General features: G+C 48.2%; 1 protein-coding gene across 1 annotated transcript in view; it reads right to left on the bottom strand.

Moving 5' to 3' along the window:
- Positions 1-16,374, bottom strand: part of camkmt (calmodulin-lysine N-methyltransferase) — a 48,756-nt gene extending 32,382 nt beyond the window's left edge. Inside the window, exons 1-3 of the mRNA XM_037272768.1 lie at positions 16,085-16,374; positions 15,560-15,729; positions 15,425-15,489 (exon numbers count right to left, since the gene is read on the bottom strand). Of these exons, the coding sequence (XP_037128663.1) occupies positions 15,425-15,489; positions 15,560-15,729; positions 16,085-16,180 (331 nt within the window). The 5' untranslated portion in view covers positions 16,181-16,374. The remainder of the gene's footprint in view (positions 1-15,424; positions 15,490-15,559; positions 15,730-16,084) is intronic.
- Positions 16,375-16,383: the final 9 nt, after the last annotated feature.

Below are 16,383 nucleotides of genomic sequence, written 5' to 3'. Positions count from 1 at the left end.
AAACGAGCCACTTTGCCTGCACTGATTTTTGCACGTATTGTTTGTCAAGTGATAGGAGCACTCGACGAGCACGCCGTGGGATGTGCATTGTGCGCAAACATGCTCCAAAAGCCATCCTGTTTACGCAATTAAAGTGACTCCTCCCCACTTGAGCGGCGCTAATGACAGCGCCGAAATAGCTCCACGCGTGCAACGCCGTCAAACGCAGCGCCACGGCAACACCGCGCCACGGACAATTCGAGTGTTTTGTTATACAGAAAGCCGGCTCGCATTAAGGTCGCGTTACAAACAGCAATCGACCTCGGAGTGTTTGCCCGTGCACGTCGCCGATGCGCGCGCGCGCCTGCAAGCGGACCCTTCAGTTGGACAAGGTGGGATTAAAAGCGCCGAGAGCGACGCTTCAGAGAGCCCATCACGTATGCATTGAAAAGAAGAAGAAGGGGGGGGGAAAAAATCCTCCTCACTGCAATTATTCAAGAGCTGCTGTTGGACAGGAAACGGTGAAGAGCCCGAGTGGAGTGGGAGGAGGATTAAAGCGAGGTGAGCTTGGCGAGGGTCGTCGCGTTGCCAGCTGACCGCCACCGATGAATAATAACGCCGCTGCGACACACCAAATGATGCACAATAGCCGAAAACAGGTGGCAGGGAAGAAAACAAAGACTCGCAGTGAGCATGCGCAAAAAAAATAAAAGTCAGATGCAGAGTTCGAAGTGACGTTGTGATTTTATTCCAAACAAATCCGTTTGTTCGGCCTCGGCGGAGATCTGCGTTTTCATTCTTTACCTCCCATCAAGAGGGTCAAAGGGTACTTTTTAGAGCAAGGAAGTGTTGTCGAGGCACAGCATTGTCAGCACGCGAGCGACAATGCGAGCGGAGAAAACCTTGAATGTATACGAGCCATTCAAAGGCTGGTACGGCGGAGAGAAGAAGCAAGGGACAAAGGTTTCATATCAGAAAATTGACAATCAAAATCAGTTCAGTCGAGATGCGGCACCTTTCACGAGCAAAATGTTTTCCTGCCAAAACGAGAGGCAAAAGGTTTCGTTTGCAGCTTCTATAGCGCCGTCTTTCAAAGAGACGACGATTATCCGGGCGAGTTTGAGGCCAGTTTTATTGGCGTGCCGCATTGTTGCCTCGCTGAGAGGGAATATTGTGCGAGAGAAGGGCGGTGTCACAGGTCGTCGCAACAAATACGTGTGCAAGGATGCACATCTTGAGAACGCGGCCCTCGTTGGAGCAAACATTCTCACGGAATGCGTGCCGGGTCACGCTTGATTTCCAAACACTTTTTGGTTCTTTCAGCGTCAAACATGCGGCTGAATTTTAAATCGGGGAAATATTGTGATGGTTTCGCTTGGAGGCAACTCCAACCGATTCTGACGTTTGAGAACCGCAAAGCTCGGCTCCGTGCTTGGATTAGTGCAGAACTGATGATGAAAAAAGGTCACTTGAGAATGTGAGTTCAATGCTGGATGAACATTCCAACGTGTCCTGCCATGTCGCAAAACACAACCTTTCAAGACCTTGGAAATGGAACAAGCACGCTTGAAGGCCTTTAATGGGGCATCTAAGGAACTTAGGAAGGCGAGTCTGGTACCAGCAGCCTCGCCAATTGCAGCTTGCATAAAAACCTTCAATAGCATGCAATGAACTAGCATGTGGTAAAAATAATTAAATAAAGCATTATCATCCAAATCTAAATTGTCTTGCCGTGGAATCTATCTCCTCAGAAAACCTTAAGGGCCCACCTCAGTGGTGGAAACGTCACTGCAGTCACTCATGGACCAAAATGTTGCTGTGATGTGGCCGTGACATCTCAAATGTCCGCAAAGAAGACTCGCCTGGAAACCTGAACAAATCTTCAGAAGGTCCCTGAAGAAAGAAGAACGTATGGCCCGGCAGCAGAACGTAAGTAACCATCAGGTTTGCTGACTTGTCTCCAGGCCAGCGAGACGGACGGACGGGCCCAGCAGCCTTCCTGACAGGTTCCTCTGTGACCAGACCATCATTACGATTCCTCTCAACTGTCAGTGGCTTTAAACTGTGGCTGTAATTTTTGCCCTGTTTCATCCGAAGATTCGCGTGGCGTCCTTCAAGGGCCACAAAAGCGCTCTTGAGCACAGGCGCGCGATCGAGAAAGCTCTCGCTTGTTAATCAGATTGTTCTTGCTGCGGGCGGGCCTCGCCTCGCAACCCTAAAAGCCTGACTTAGTCCTTGTGAATATTGCATGGCACTAATGTTTGACAGCCTGGCACAGATTGGCAACATATACCGACAGTCGTCTCCTGGGTGAGGCGTGCGATGGCGGGGGAAGGGACGTCACAAGATGACGACGTCTGTTTGCTGACATTCTGGAGAGCCGGTAAAGGAAGCCACAAAGCCGTCGTGCTCAAAGATGTACAGTCTAAATTCCTGTTGTCATTCGACTCCTTTCAAAGTCATAGCGTCAAATCGTGTGCCACCATCTAGTGGTTGCAAGTGGAATTACACCCAAAACAAACATGAGGCAGCACAAAACGAGTTCTAAACTGTAGAAGAATGTTCTCGCTCTGCTTTACGCGAACGGTGAGCCTTCCTAGAGCTTCGCCCTGATTTCTTCATATGTCAAGTGCACAAAGTGGCACACGCTCGTGCTCCAGGGTGTCAACCAAAACGCTTCGTCTTTGGATAAACAGGACAGCGGGATCTTGACAAGGTTAATTTGCAGGCCGCCGAATCAAACAGCTACCCCCGCGCGTACGCGCGGCGGGGGGGGGTCCCTCATCAGCGCAAGGTGCACTTGTTTTATCCACACAAAATCAAGTGATTAGGTGCCGCCGAGACACCTTTGGGGGACGCCAAAACAAGACGATAAGCGTCAGGAAATCACACAAGGCGGCAAATCGCGGATGCGCAAATGCCAGCACGCCGGGAAATCAGCAGCCAATCAGAATAATTTGACTGGGATGATGACAGGTCTGTCTACAGGACAATCTGAAGCCGCTGTCACCCGGAGGGCGTCGTGATCGCCCCGCGCACACACACGCTGGCCTGCCGTTGACATTAGCGTATATGCATCCTCGCTTCTCGCGGCAGCTCGATTGCGACTCCGGCGAGGCGACAGTCAAACAGGTCGGTCGCCTTGGCCGTTTGCGTTTGGGAGAGCTAATGTATAATAGGCCCTCCGAGGGGGGAGGGGCAAGAGCCTTAATTGAGATGGACCGAGGAGGGAGGTGACACAAAGCGATGCTTCCACGAGACGAGAGTGGACTCTAGTGGATGCTGTCACTCACACACACGCACACACAGAAAAAGTGCAGATGGGAAAGACGTGTCACAAAATTAACATTTGATGAACGCGCTAGAGTACAACTGCTGATTTGAGGATATTTACAACGTAAACAATACAGGGGGGAAAAATGAGAATGATATTTTTAAAATGTATTTACACGCACTATAAACTACCTGATGATAAAATGAGGAAAGCGCCTCTTATTTTCAATTAACTCATCTTGAAAAAAGATGAGTTGATTGAAAATATAAGTATGTATTTTTTTAAAATTTAGAATAGAATTAAAATAATTTGAAAAATTTAAAACAGATTACACGCAAAACTACAAGGCAAATAATAAATACAAATGTATAAACAAATGTAAATAACATGACATAAATATCAATAAAATCAAAATAAATGTATCTTAATATACGGTGCAATGTCAAATTAAACTTACTCAACTTTCTATGGTAGCATTTTGTCTATGTTTTGATATTGCTTATAATTAATAATTAGTTGTAATTGTGCTAACATATTTATTTATTTACTTATTTATTTATTTATTTAGCGGGTGTTTACAAATTTACGGTAGCACGTGCTTTGTCAAGTTTTCTGGAATGAATTATGAACAGTTCCGAAAAGCAGTATTTGTAAAGAAATTAATTCAGTCGTGTAAAAGTCACATTTATGGTGGTAAATGTTTTGAAATACATTATTTCTAGAATTTGAACGGGGGGGGGGGGGGGGGGGGGGGCTGACTATTAATATCCACCGAAATGCCTTGGCTGAAATAAAATCTTGCCGAGAACGCTTGCCATTTTTTGTCGTGGCGGAAAAGGCTTACGCTTTGCTCCGAGAGCACTTTGAAGCACTAAGATGCTGTCGAGCAGGAATGTTATTGACGTTTCTACGGCAACCCGGAGCAGAGGATTATGCCGCTGCGGAAAGACAGAAAAGCAGCCACGGAGGGAGAGCCAGAGGAAGGATGACGATCAAGATGCAAGGAGAAGGTAAATGCTCCTCAATCATTCCAAGGTGAGTGCCAAAAGATGGCGGCAAAGCACAACTTTTGTCCAACTGAATGCTATTGAGTGAGTTTTCCAAAAGACGACTTGGACGTTTCATTTGTGGGCCAGCCGCAACATCGCCGGTCCTGCCAGATGTTCTCCGGCCTGGCGAGTCTCTCTCAAACAAAAGCAAAGGGAGACCGAAAGCAAAAGGGCGTGTTCTCTCACTTCCTGTCCCACATCAATCAAATCTACTCCCCAAATGATCATCTGTTTAAAGCAGATTATCTGAGGCAAAGCAATCTATCGAATTACAATAGCACCACTTTATCCACCTCGCCAGACATCATCCCCAGCGTGTGCGCACGTGTGTGTTCCACAGAGCAATGTCCGGCACGTGGTTTGGCCAACGTGCACAAGGACACAAAAAGCAAAGCGTTGTCTCTCGTCAATAGTGTGAGCCAAATCGTTTGCGGTTGATTTTTGAGTGCCCATTTGCATCATCCAATTGTCCGTTTTGTCTCCATACACAGTACATGGATGGCATAGCTATTGTTTTTAGATTGATTGATTTATAAAATATTTTTATTTGCAAAATATATTTTTTAATATTTTTTTTATTTGTGCATTTTATTTTCTACCATATTACTTGTTTAGGTTTGCTAGCTTGGCTTTGCACTGTGTACTACAACAAACTCAAATTTGGCCCACAAATGAAATTAACATGAGGCCCAGCCTGCTTTTCCGAGTCATCACGTACGATCCATGAATCGTAAAATTATTTATTCCCGTTAAAATAAAGAACCCACAACAAAGTGGCGAATGCGGCGTCAAGTCTCAGGTCTCAAAATGGCTTCACGTGCCGGCGCAGGTCCTCGCAGAAAAGGCCGGCAGCTAATCTTGGCTGCAACAACATGACGCGTAAAGCTAGATTAGCCGCGCTGAGACATTAAGACGCGCACGAGACGAGTGTGCGTGCGCATTCGGTGTGAACAAACGAGCTGCCTGCCTTGCGCAGACACCGACTGACGAGTAATTAAAAGAATTTCCGCCGCTGTTGCCAACACCACTTAATAATAAAAATACACAGAGCTGCCCCCCCGCCCCATGTGTGTGTGTGCGTGTGTGTGTGTGCGTGTGTGTGCTCCTCAGCCGTGGGGTCTGCCATGTGCTGCAGGCACTCTCGCTGAACAATCAAAACAGCTCAATTTAGGCTTTATCTGCAGCTCAAGCATGCAAATAGCCATGCAAATAACCACGCACACACACACACATACACAATGAATGAGACAAAAAGGACAAAGTGACGAGAAGAAGGAGAGCAAGAGGATGAGGAGGAGAAGGAAAGCGACATCAGCAGTGCGTGTGCGCAGCTGATGATGGCAGCAGTTTGGAAGGTCGGGTAAGCTCGGCAACACGACAACACATGATCAATATCTTCCGCCTCTTAAACTGACACACACACACACAGGCCGCCTCTTTGCCACCTAGGAATTCTGAGGCCCGGTGGTATTGACTTGGAAATCCATGACGAGAGGTCAATCAATTAAGAGCGTGCGCAAATCACATGGCGAATGCATGGAGGGCGACAACGTCTAATCAAGTGTTCAGTCGCCTTTTTCACTTCACGCTTGTTACGTTCATTAGAGGAGACTTGAAGAGATCCAAAATGGAAGCCAGGTGAGAACCGAGGCCTGATCATGAAGTGGACGGTCAACCGGTGATGACATCACACTGCCAGTGTTGAGTCCGTCTTAAGAAAACGCAAGCTATGGCCTGCCGTCTTCCTCGACATTTGGGGAGTAGCAAACGGCAGCCGCCGTCGTCACCCGAAGGCCGCACGCAGCATTGCAGTCAAAAGGGCGGCCACTTTGCAAACAACTTTACAAAGAAAAAAAGATTTCTGAAGTCTTTTGGCGACGGAGGCCAGAAAGCACGGCAGCTGCGCATTTGGCTCTGATGTAAATTGCAATTTTCATTTCACTCGATTTCAGAGGCGGCGGCAATCTTTTGTCAAGTGCGCCCAATGTTCTCCGTAGCTCGCCTGGTGCCGCGCGACGCTCCCGATTTCATCAGCTCAGCTTGAGTCTTTTCAACAGGACTCTGTGAGAATGTTAATAACAAGGCAAGCGCTGTGGATGACTGGGAGAGGAAGGGGGGAGGGCTCGGGATCCCTTTTCTCATCTGCGGCAGCCACCCGCCGCCAATGCCTTCCCTCACGTGGCTGTTTGTGCCGCTCTTGACAAACGGCGGCGAGGTGGGCGAGTTCGCCCGTTGGCCAACGAGGGCTCGGCGACAAGTGGCCGCAACAATGGCGGCGTACAGTGGTGCTCGGCTGTCAGAGGCGCAAACAATAGCTGGCCTCTCTTCTCCTTTTTGGTAAACAAATCAAACGTGAGCTGGCTCTCAAAATGACACCAAGCACAAAAGGAGCCGACGCTAAAACGATTCGTTATTGTTGGGCTGTCGATCATGTGATCATCAAGGTAACGATGACGAGTCATTGTCGGAATAATGGAACCAAGTAAACAGCACAAAGCGTAATATTGTTTAATTTTTATTGGAACCAAATACACACCGTCCTTGGGTTACCGGGTTAATGTCGATCTACGTGTCAATCCACAAATTTGGGAGAAAAGGAACCTCTACGCAATTAAAACAACGAGGGACTGAGTTGTTGGGAGAATTGTTTGATTTGTTTGCTTTTGTTTCCTAAACACCGACTTTCTGTAGTCTTGCAAAAGCAAGTACAAAACGTCTTCAAAGCGCTCCATCTTTGGAGTTGACTAATCCACGCCGAGGGATACACATTAGCACACATGAAGGCGCGCACAAGCCAGTGGAACACGCAAACACACACAGGCGCGCACACACACACACACACATAATGGCTGCACGAGGCGGGTTGGATGACGGCTTCCTAACAATAGGCAGCGGGCGGAGCAGGCAGGCCGGCTATCTGCCTGTCACACGGCCGCTCAGGAGCCTGTCACCACCAATACATGCAAGCCGCGCCACCCAAAAATGATTATACACACACACACACACACACACACACACACACACACACACACACACACACACACAAACACAAACAGAAGTCATTGTGAGCGCTGCCATTTATGTGAAGAGTGCTCCGTTTTGCAGACTGTGAGTGGAAGTGAATTTGCTTTTTTCAGTCGAGTGCAAGTCAGCTTGGATTAAACAACACTTGATGGCTTATCACAGGCCGCATGTGTGTGTGCGTGCGTGTGTGTTTGTGGGGCGATGTGGCTATGTGATGATGCCCACAGGCGCCTGGGCGCGACTGCGGAAAAGGCGTAGACGGAGCGCTTCTTTCGCCGCTGTCAGGGCCCATCTCGCTCTCACTATTCCATTCAAGGTGTCCTCCTGTGCTCGCTCACTCATCCTCCTTCACTTTGCTTCCGTCTGCACTTTGTTGATGGCGACTATCGCGTCCTCCTTCAGCCCGCCTCGTTCTTTTGGACCAGATATTTGACTTTGGTTGGGTTAGAGGCTGTTTGTTAGTCGGGTTGTTTCAGTTATAGCTGTACATATATAATAGTACAATGTTCAATAATAGTACATATATATAGTAGCGCATATACAAAATCGCATTGCATTGTTTTGAATTAATCTGTCACAAGAGAAGTGTCCACCCACCCAAAAAAAAAATTTAAATTCTTACAGAACATATAGAAGATAATCAGATTTAAGGGGGTTCGCTACCCCCCCCCCCCCCCCCCCCAGAACTGCCACTTTCTCACAGACCAGTAAAGAATCATAATCCTTCAAATCCAATAAATCCCAATGACGTTGTTGGACAGGTATCAGCTGACTATGCGCAAAAAGAGGCAGAGGCAACACCACCTTGTGGCAAATACAAATGCAAAATACGAGTGTAGATGGAGGCCAATATATTAGGGACGCTTCAATCCATGGCAGAGAACTGAAGAAGGTTTGACTGCAGCGTCAGCACAGACAAAGACGGCTGAACAGACAAAGCCCGTCGCCGCACAACAAAAGATGGCAACATGTAAGCGGGATTCTTTCACATCACGTTGGTTGAGTCCAAACACCACCCGCGGCTTTGTTAGCGACACATTCCTTCATGTTATTATATTGCCATTGTTTCGCTGCGCTCTGGGGACTCGTTTTTTTTTCTTAAATACAGTACTCAATAAATCCAGTAAAACAAAGACTGCGTTGTGTGACTAATTAGCCGTCTAATGAGGGAATCACAGAAAATAAAGATAGGAGCATTGTTGGGCCCTGCTGACGAGCACCTTTGGATAGTTTCTTAAGCTGTAATTACTCAATGGCTCCAATTAAATTGCTACTCGCTTTTATGTTGGGCTCAGCAAAGCAACACAATGGGAGTCGCCCGCTGCCGTTTTCTCCCCTCATATCTTGACATAACAATCTGCTTGGATTATTTTGATGAGGTTCTTTTTTTTTTTTTCCAGATGTCAAAATTGATGGAAAAAATCCACTTTGAGAAACCTGAATATTTATGTTCTGCAGTCCACACGGCAACATGTGTCCGGTGTCTTCCCGTTTTAGTTTCACGCTCAATTGCACGCCTGCGTTCACCCCCCACAGGACACTCGGCCATATGGGACAACCATGTCCATATACACTGAACATGACTTTGTTAAAAGAGCTCGGAACCGAGGCCGGCGCTAAGTAGGCCAATGTGGTTCTGGCTGGACTTTGAAGCTCGATGAATCAAAACAAACGGATAGGAACGAATACGGAAGAGATGGATATGGTGAGATAGCAGTCGTTGATCAACTGTAATAATTAGCTGGCCGTGTGTGTGCGTGTGCCCCGGTGTGGCTAATGGTCCCTGGAGGCAGGCCAAGGCCATCAGCAGACAGCAGGCATTAGTGCCCTGCCAGAGTATCGATGGAGGGCCGGGGCTCGACAGCCCCCCCACTGCCGCCGAGCAGCATGGGCATATGCGCAATAGCTGTGTGTCCGTTTGAGTAAGGATTGTGCACAAAATGGCGAGTACATATATAAAAATAAAGAAAAACAGAACAATATCAAATTTTGCTTTGAGAGACAGTTTGCGTTACCTCTGACCCCAGGTTGCGCTACTTGTGGGACAAACTAGCATGTGTGTGCGTATGTGCGTATGTGGCTGGGTAGGGGTGTGGGGCCACGTGTGAAGGATAGCACGTCTGTCATCGATCTCACACACACCAGGCTAGCACTTAACACTTGGACTGTAGCAACTAATATACTCACACCCGCCATTACAGGCCCACTGGAGGCACAGCGTGTGCGTGTGCGTGTGTTAGCTACTAGCAGAGGCATGTCGCTGCTGTTCAGACAGACAGACAGACAAGAGAACACACATAAGAGCGTCATGATCTATATGAGTCTGTTGCAAGCTATTCGTGCTTGACACATTTGAATGCGGCGGCAGCTCGCTGGAGATGCTAACTGCTAGTTTAGCATCAAATGTGTGTCATTGCGGTATGCGAGCAAGACACACTTTGTATCAGCAGGGACACATCCCACTCTTCACCATAAGAGCTGCATTTAGACTCACATTTGTTACGACAACAACTTGAGCACGACGCAACAACTCCAAGACAAGCAAAAGTCACACAACCGTAATGCCGGGTCTTGGCCAAACAATTATTACACCGACTGACTGATGTGTGTCACACACACGTGGGCCAGTGTGGGAGTTGAAGGCAGACTCACAGCGCCCCCCACTGGGGCACGGACCACACACAAACGAACGCAGGTGCGCATTTCCATAAGGGAGCTGAGCTGGGAGGATGCTGATACCTTTCATTTTCATCATTATCACCATCGTCACGGAAACGTGCTCGTGCGCATCGTGGTGTGATTGCACACTTCACGTCAGCCCGTTTACATCCAAGCAAATGTTTTCCCACACACAGTGCAAAGGCCAGGTGATGCCCTCCACGTGCGCACATGTGCCACGGACAGTCTATTACCACACACACACACACACACACACACACACAAAGACACACACACACACACACGACGAAAGAGGTGCAATTAGAGCATCCCACTCCAATTAAGCAGCTCTCTAAACAAATCCGCATTAGGCCCTCCATTGTGGCTGCGCTCAAAAACAGCCACTTGGGAAAACCGCATAAAAGCTTAGAAAGTGTTTCTTCTCCACGATGTGTGTGTGTGTGTGCGTGCGTGCGTGCGTGTTATTAGACTGGCACACTATGCTGTTGTGGCGATTGTAGCGGTGATGGGAAGACTTCAGTGGCAATCAGCGGTGAGTGGCGCAGAGGGCTGCTGAAAGAGGCCAACAGGAGGCAGCAAAGACGAAAAGGGGAAAATGACAAGCTGGAGAATTCAACAGATAATCAACCTGATGGCCATTTGCCTCTCCCACAAAAGTTAGCCAGTCAATTAGCCAGTACGCGCATTGCTTGACTTTGACAAATTGTGCCAGAACTAGCGCAAGTCAAAAAAGAAGGCAAAGAAAGACGCACCTTGCTGGTTGAACAACAGTCTCAAGTAATAAGCTCAAGTCAAATATTTAAAAGCATCTTTTTCCAGGAAACATTTTTTTTGCCAAAAAAGGTAAATAATCGAAAAATCTAAATGCATGTTGCGCCACGGCCTGCTGTGGGTAGATGGAGACAAATACACACACACATATACAGACACACACACACACACACCTGGTCATGCTACCCATGCACAGGGCAGACGTCTTGGTCATTCGGTCTCCTTATTACTCGAGACTATTGTTCAACCAGCGAGGTGGTCTTTCTTTGGCGTCTGCCCTGTACATGGGTAGCATAACCAGGGGTGTGTGCGCGTGTGTATGTGTGTATTTGTTATTCAATCATAATAATGACGATAACTTCTTTGAATGCCCTCACAGAGCAAGTCCATTAATAGCACCGTTCTTAAAAGCTTTCACACCGTTCAGCAGCTTGCATGGCCGCAATCCAAACGAGTCCCAACAGGCCGAGCGCTAGCGCTAGTTAGCAATTAGCGGGCCCACTCGGGGGGCCACTTGAAAATCAGTTAGCCACCCCCCCTCCCTCCTCGGAAGGCCCACGCTAGATCACACTAGCATTTAGCGCAGGCCATTAGCACTTCCGCCTACAGTAGCGCAAGCGGCTGACAGGCAGTCAAGGACACCCGCGGGGGCCGTTCAGCAAAAGAGTTCGGAGCGCTTCGAGATGCAAGTCAAAGCTAGACCGCTCCTGAAACAACTGGTCGTGGGAACGATTCACAATTTACCGTTTGCCAACTCACCTACTGTAGAGTATCTGAAAAGGCCACAGAAAATCTGTTGGCATAGCACGGCACGGCCACGCACACTGTTTATGAAGACGTAGGCCATGCATAACAAGCACTCTGCCTAATTAGAAGCCAACAGGAAGGCGAGCAAGTGTGTGTGTGTGGGGGGGGGCGAGGTTGGCTGACTTAAATGGAGAAAAAGCCAATCATTGTATCCGTCCGGAGGGAGGGCGAGCTTTGCTTTCAAGAGACGCGGGAACCACCTGTTATTATTACTCTTGCTTTTCTCCTCCACCTAATTCCACGCTGAGTGGGCTTTCTATGGGCGAGCTGGAAGAAAAGGAAGGAGACATGCTTGCTGTTAAAGTATGTCCTTGTAATTAGCTGAGTATTAGGGGTGCTCACAATACAACGGCACTGAGAAGGGAAGAGAGGGGAAGGGAAGCCCCCCTTTAATGCTCTACTCATTTCCTGACCTTACTCCCTGTTGCTTGCTGGTAATAGTTTGCGCACACACACACACATTCTCTTCTCTCATGCACTCAACCCATGTATCCTATCAAGTCTAATGGGGATGGTGGAGGGGGGGGGGGCGGAACTCCAGGGCAAAGCTACGCCCAAGAGCTCACCTTCAATCCCTATTGTGCTCAAAGCTGCGTGGTGATTCACTGCAGGGACTTTTTAAGGTTGTGTGCGTGCATGTGTGCATGCATGCGTGCGTGCGTGTGTGGGGTAGCATGGCGTCAGGTTACATTCAGCGCTAAACCGCTAACATCCCCGAGTGTATGAGGACAACGCGGCGGCGACGTGTTTTTGGCCTCCGGTAAGGAGGAGGAAATCAATTACTTTCAATTAAGTCAACTGGGCCAACTGTTTCTCAATGTGCCCTGGAGCCGCCACGGCGCACTCCAGAGCCTCACTTCAAGTGCACAATGGCCGTTTCGTCCAAGTGTGCAACGTGCGCCAAACTGAGCCTTTTATTCTTGAATGACAAACTATTGCTTCCGAAACCTCTTAACTAAAAGTCGTCTTGCCAGACTTCCGTGCAAAACGGATGTCTCTCCTTGCCCTCTTGCAAGGGCATGAGGGCACCTACGCTCAGGACAAAGACGGCTGTTTGGACATAGCAGCTGCGGCGAGTACGGGTCTATTAGAATGCTTTCAGACGGAAAGACAAAACTAAATGAGCATAAAGGCATCAATGGATTACTGTGAGCGATTTCAACATGGCAACATTCATGCGTGTGATCTTTGACTGAAGTCACCCCAAAGCCCCGCTGAGGTCCTCTCCTCCAAAAGCCTCGCAGTGTCAACAAAGCTAACACCCTGCAAAAACACACCTCAGGTGTATTCTTAGTGTGCCGAAACCTCGGGTCCAGACAACTGTTTAGCAAAAACCCCGATCGCTCGCAGGAAATAAGCTCTCAAAAAACACCCAGGACAAATCCCCACCACTCATCACAACAACAAGCTCTCTCCGACGGGGGGTGGAGAAGCCAAGGGGAGACCGAGAGGTCAGAGTTCAAAAAGTTCAATGTGATAAATGCAGTGGAGAAAAAAAAAAACTCCAGCTGCTCACACGTAATGAGCTCCAAATGTAATTGCACATACGGCAGAGAAGTCACCAAGAATTCGAGAACAAGTGACGCATCTTACGGACCCGACCAACAGTTCTGAGTAGTTCTCGTGCCATCCAGTGATCCAGTGCAGTTCAAGTGTCAAGAAAAAAAAACCCACATGGATCGAAATGAATCACTACATTTAACACGCGGTAGCCGAGACAAGTCGGTCGTGTAAACAGTCAAAGCATCGGATATGGCAACTAAAGTGGAATTGAGCCGTCCCACTCGCCGTCGCCTTTGAATGCGACTCTTCGTCCCCTCGCCTATTGTCGCCTAAGACGTCACATATTGTTCGCATACACGCTTGGCGGCAGCGCAAACACAAAAGCGCAGAGGGGAGAGAAAGAGAGAGACCGGGTCATGTCGACAGGGGGTAGCAATTTAAAGCTGAGTCGGCGTTTTAGGGCTAGCGGGCTAATCCGGCCGGGCTTTTTAGTCAGCCATTGAACAGGACAAGGGACCCCTAAGGATGCGGGCTTGTCCACACCTCAGGGGTGAGGGATTAGCGAGATAGCGAGGGAAAGGTGGCCAAGGTACACCAGATGCACTGGCGGATGTGTAACACTTTTACGGGGGTCGAGTGGGGGAGGTAGCATGTCATTGGGAGGGTAGCGCATCAGTTGGTATGTGTGTACTTAGAAGGGATCCTCTCCCATTTGCAGCAGAAACACAAGCAGACCCCAGGGCTGTGACAGGGTCACCTCTGGTCCTTTCAGAGGCTCCTCTCAACCAGTCCTAATTGATCTCACGCATTGCTAGTCCCAAACATGGGATGGAGAGCAGCGGCGGAGGAGGGGGCGGCTCATTGTCTGAGGAACAAGATCTCCACGCAAATGCACACATGGGCAGTTAGGTGTGAGGAGCGTCCTTAGCATGGTGCATTACCTTCAGCGCAATCTAAGGGGGAGTGGCTTCAACATGGCCCCGTAAAAATGGCCCACTCTGCTTTCTCTCGTGGTATGATGCCGCAGAGGCAACCTCCTTTTTCACAGCGAATCCTCAAAGATTGTTGCCATGGAGAGAACATCTCGCCAATCTGCTACTATGCATACACGGACTTCAATTTCAAGTGTTTTGCGCAATAGGGGTGCTCTCAAGCAAATCACTTTTTAAGCTGATCTGTAAATGACTTGACTATAACGACGCGTCCATGCAGAGGTAAAGAAAGACAGGCAAATCACCTCTGCCATGACACCCCCCACCCGCCACGCCCCAGGACTTCCTCCCCCCTGCTCAATAGATGCTCTCATCTCCGGCTGTGCTAATCCACCAGTCGAGTCAGGAACTCACTTACCCATCTGGCCAAGCATGACTCCAGCTGAGAGGAAAGTACAAACACGGGGGAAGACTCCAAGCGAGACGATACTCTAAGAAGTCCCAACAACCGCTATGAGGCAAGGCAACTCTTGTCTTTTTATCCGATGCTAGCGTCTCCTTAGCGAAGTTTAGGCATACAAGAGCGAACTGTTGGTGTCGTCCGCATGGGTGAAGTCGCCTTTGGCCACGACCTTCACCCTTGACCCAGACTCCTGCCGTGCCATCTGTCTGGTGAACGCTAACCTATAATCTTTGACAGGGCATGGCTTTCAAGCGTGGCTGGGCACACATGGAGGCTCTTGATGAATGGATCGCGAGGACGGACGGGGAGGGAGTCTGTCAAGTGAACTTGCCCTTGGACGTCAATGGAAGTTCACCAAGGGTGCACCTTAAAGTACCAGAATTAACCTTCAAACTAGTCTGGATTTTTGTCAGATGCAATTCATACCTCATTCCAGTTCATGTGCTCTGTCTCCACAAGTCCAATTAGATCCACTGACTGGCCAATTCTGTTCCGCAGCTCGTACGTCTGACACGCCTGAACTAAAGAATGCCTCACGACATAAGTGCAGTATTAATCGCAAGTCGCGACACACTTAGACGATAACAGTAAACTAAATTGTAAGTATGAAAATCAAAGTGATTTTTTTCAGAAATGCCAAAAAGGACCCAGGTCTATAAACGGCGCTCTCACTCTTTGCAGTGCTTCTTTGTTTGCATCCAAATCATTCATCCTAACAGTGCACTCAAGCAATAAGAAGCAACTCCTGTCCACTTCCATGTGAAGGGCATTTGAAGGCGAGCACATGATATTCCAAACAACATCAAAGCGTCAATCATTTGCTTAGCTGAACTCAGCATGAGGCTCACTTAGCGTTGGGCTTTGGACAGTGTGTGTCAGGATGGATAATAGCATGTGAGAGCGCAACACACATTGTCAAGTAAGCAAGTCAAAGGGTACTCACAGACATTGCCGGTGTTGTCGAAACTGTTCAGCACTTCGTTAACTCGGAGAGGACCCATGTTGTCCCTAATAAACAAAACCGAAAAGAATGTCAGTGCGCTCACGGTTCAATTGAGATGTACGTTGACATGTGTACCTGAGAAAAGCACTGTACTCTGGAAAAAACACACTCCTGTACTCCACCCACTGCTCCTCTGCGGGGTCACCAGGCGCGGGCCTCGTCCGGTCAAAAAGGTCAAACGTGGCAAACCTACGGACTGACACCTGTTTGACCTCTGGGTTGTCCACCTGCTTCTGACGCAAAACCTGAGGCGGAAGAAAAAGTGAACGCCTTCTTCAAAATGAGCATTTTTAGCTTAGCTGAGAAGCACAATTACAAAGAATAAAACTATTCCAAAAAAAATTCAAAAATGCACGGTAAGTTGCTATAGGTATATAAGCTGTAATATCAGAAATTGAACATTTTATAACAAATGCACTTTTTATTGTTTGTACACTGAGTTTAAATCACACGCATACACACATAAAATAGTGAGCCCAGGTGCAAATGGTCACAATTGATGCACAAGGCAGGGAATTGTTTTCAATTAAGATGTCGACTATAATAATAAAATGTCCTCGTTGAGAGGGAATATGGCAGTGTTTGAAAGGTCGCCATTACCTGTCTGAGGAGGGTCCACCTGGCTCGGGCGACATCTGTATTAACACCGTCGTGAGACGTTTGGGAATTAGCAGCACAAGACTCGTCCTCGTTCATAGTTCTCCTCTCAAAGCGGCGTTGGAACGTTTCTAAATTAAGATGTACGATTGTCAGATAAAGGCAGCGGCGCAGTCATATAAAAAATAGGACTTGTTTATAAAAAATACACCGACGCGAATATACTAAGCTGCATTGGGGGGTCACCTGGTAAAGATTCAGAATCCACACCACTTCCGTACACTTTGCACATTTGAGACATA

The sequence above is a fragment of the Syngnathus acus genome, chromosome 15, assembly GCF_901709675.1.
Source record: "Syngnathus acus chromosome 15, fSynAcu1.2, whole genome shotgun sequence".
NCBI classification, from domain to species: Eukaryota; Metazoa; Chordata; class Actinopteri; order Syngnathiformes; family Syngnathidae; genus Syngnathus; species Syngnathus acus.
This window is presented reverse-complemented; position numbering and strand designations above follow the sequence as displayed.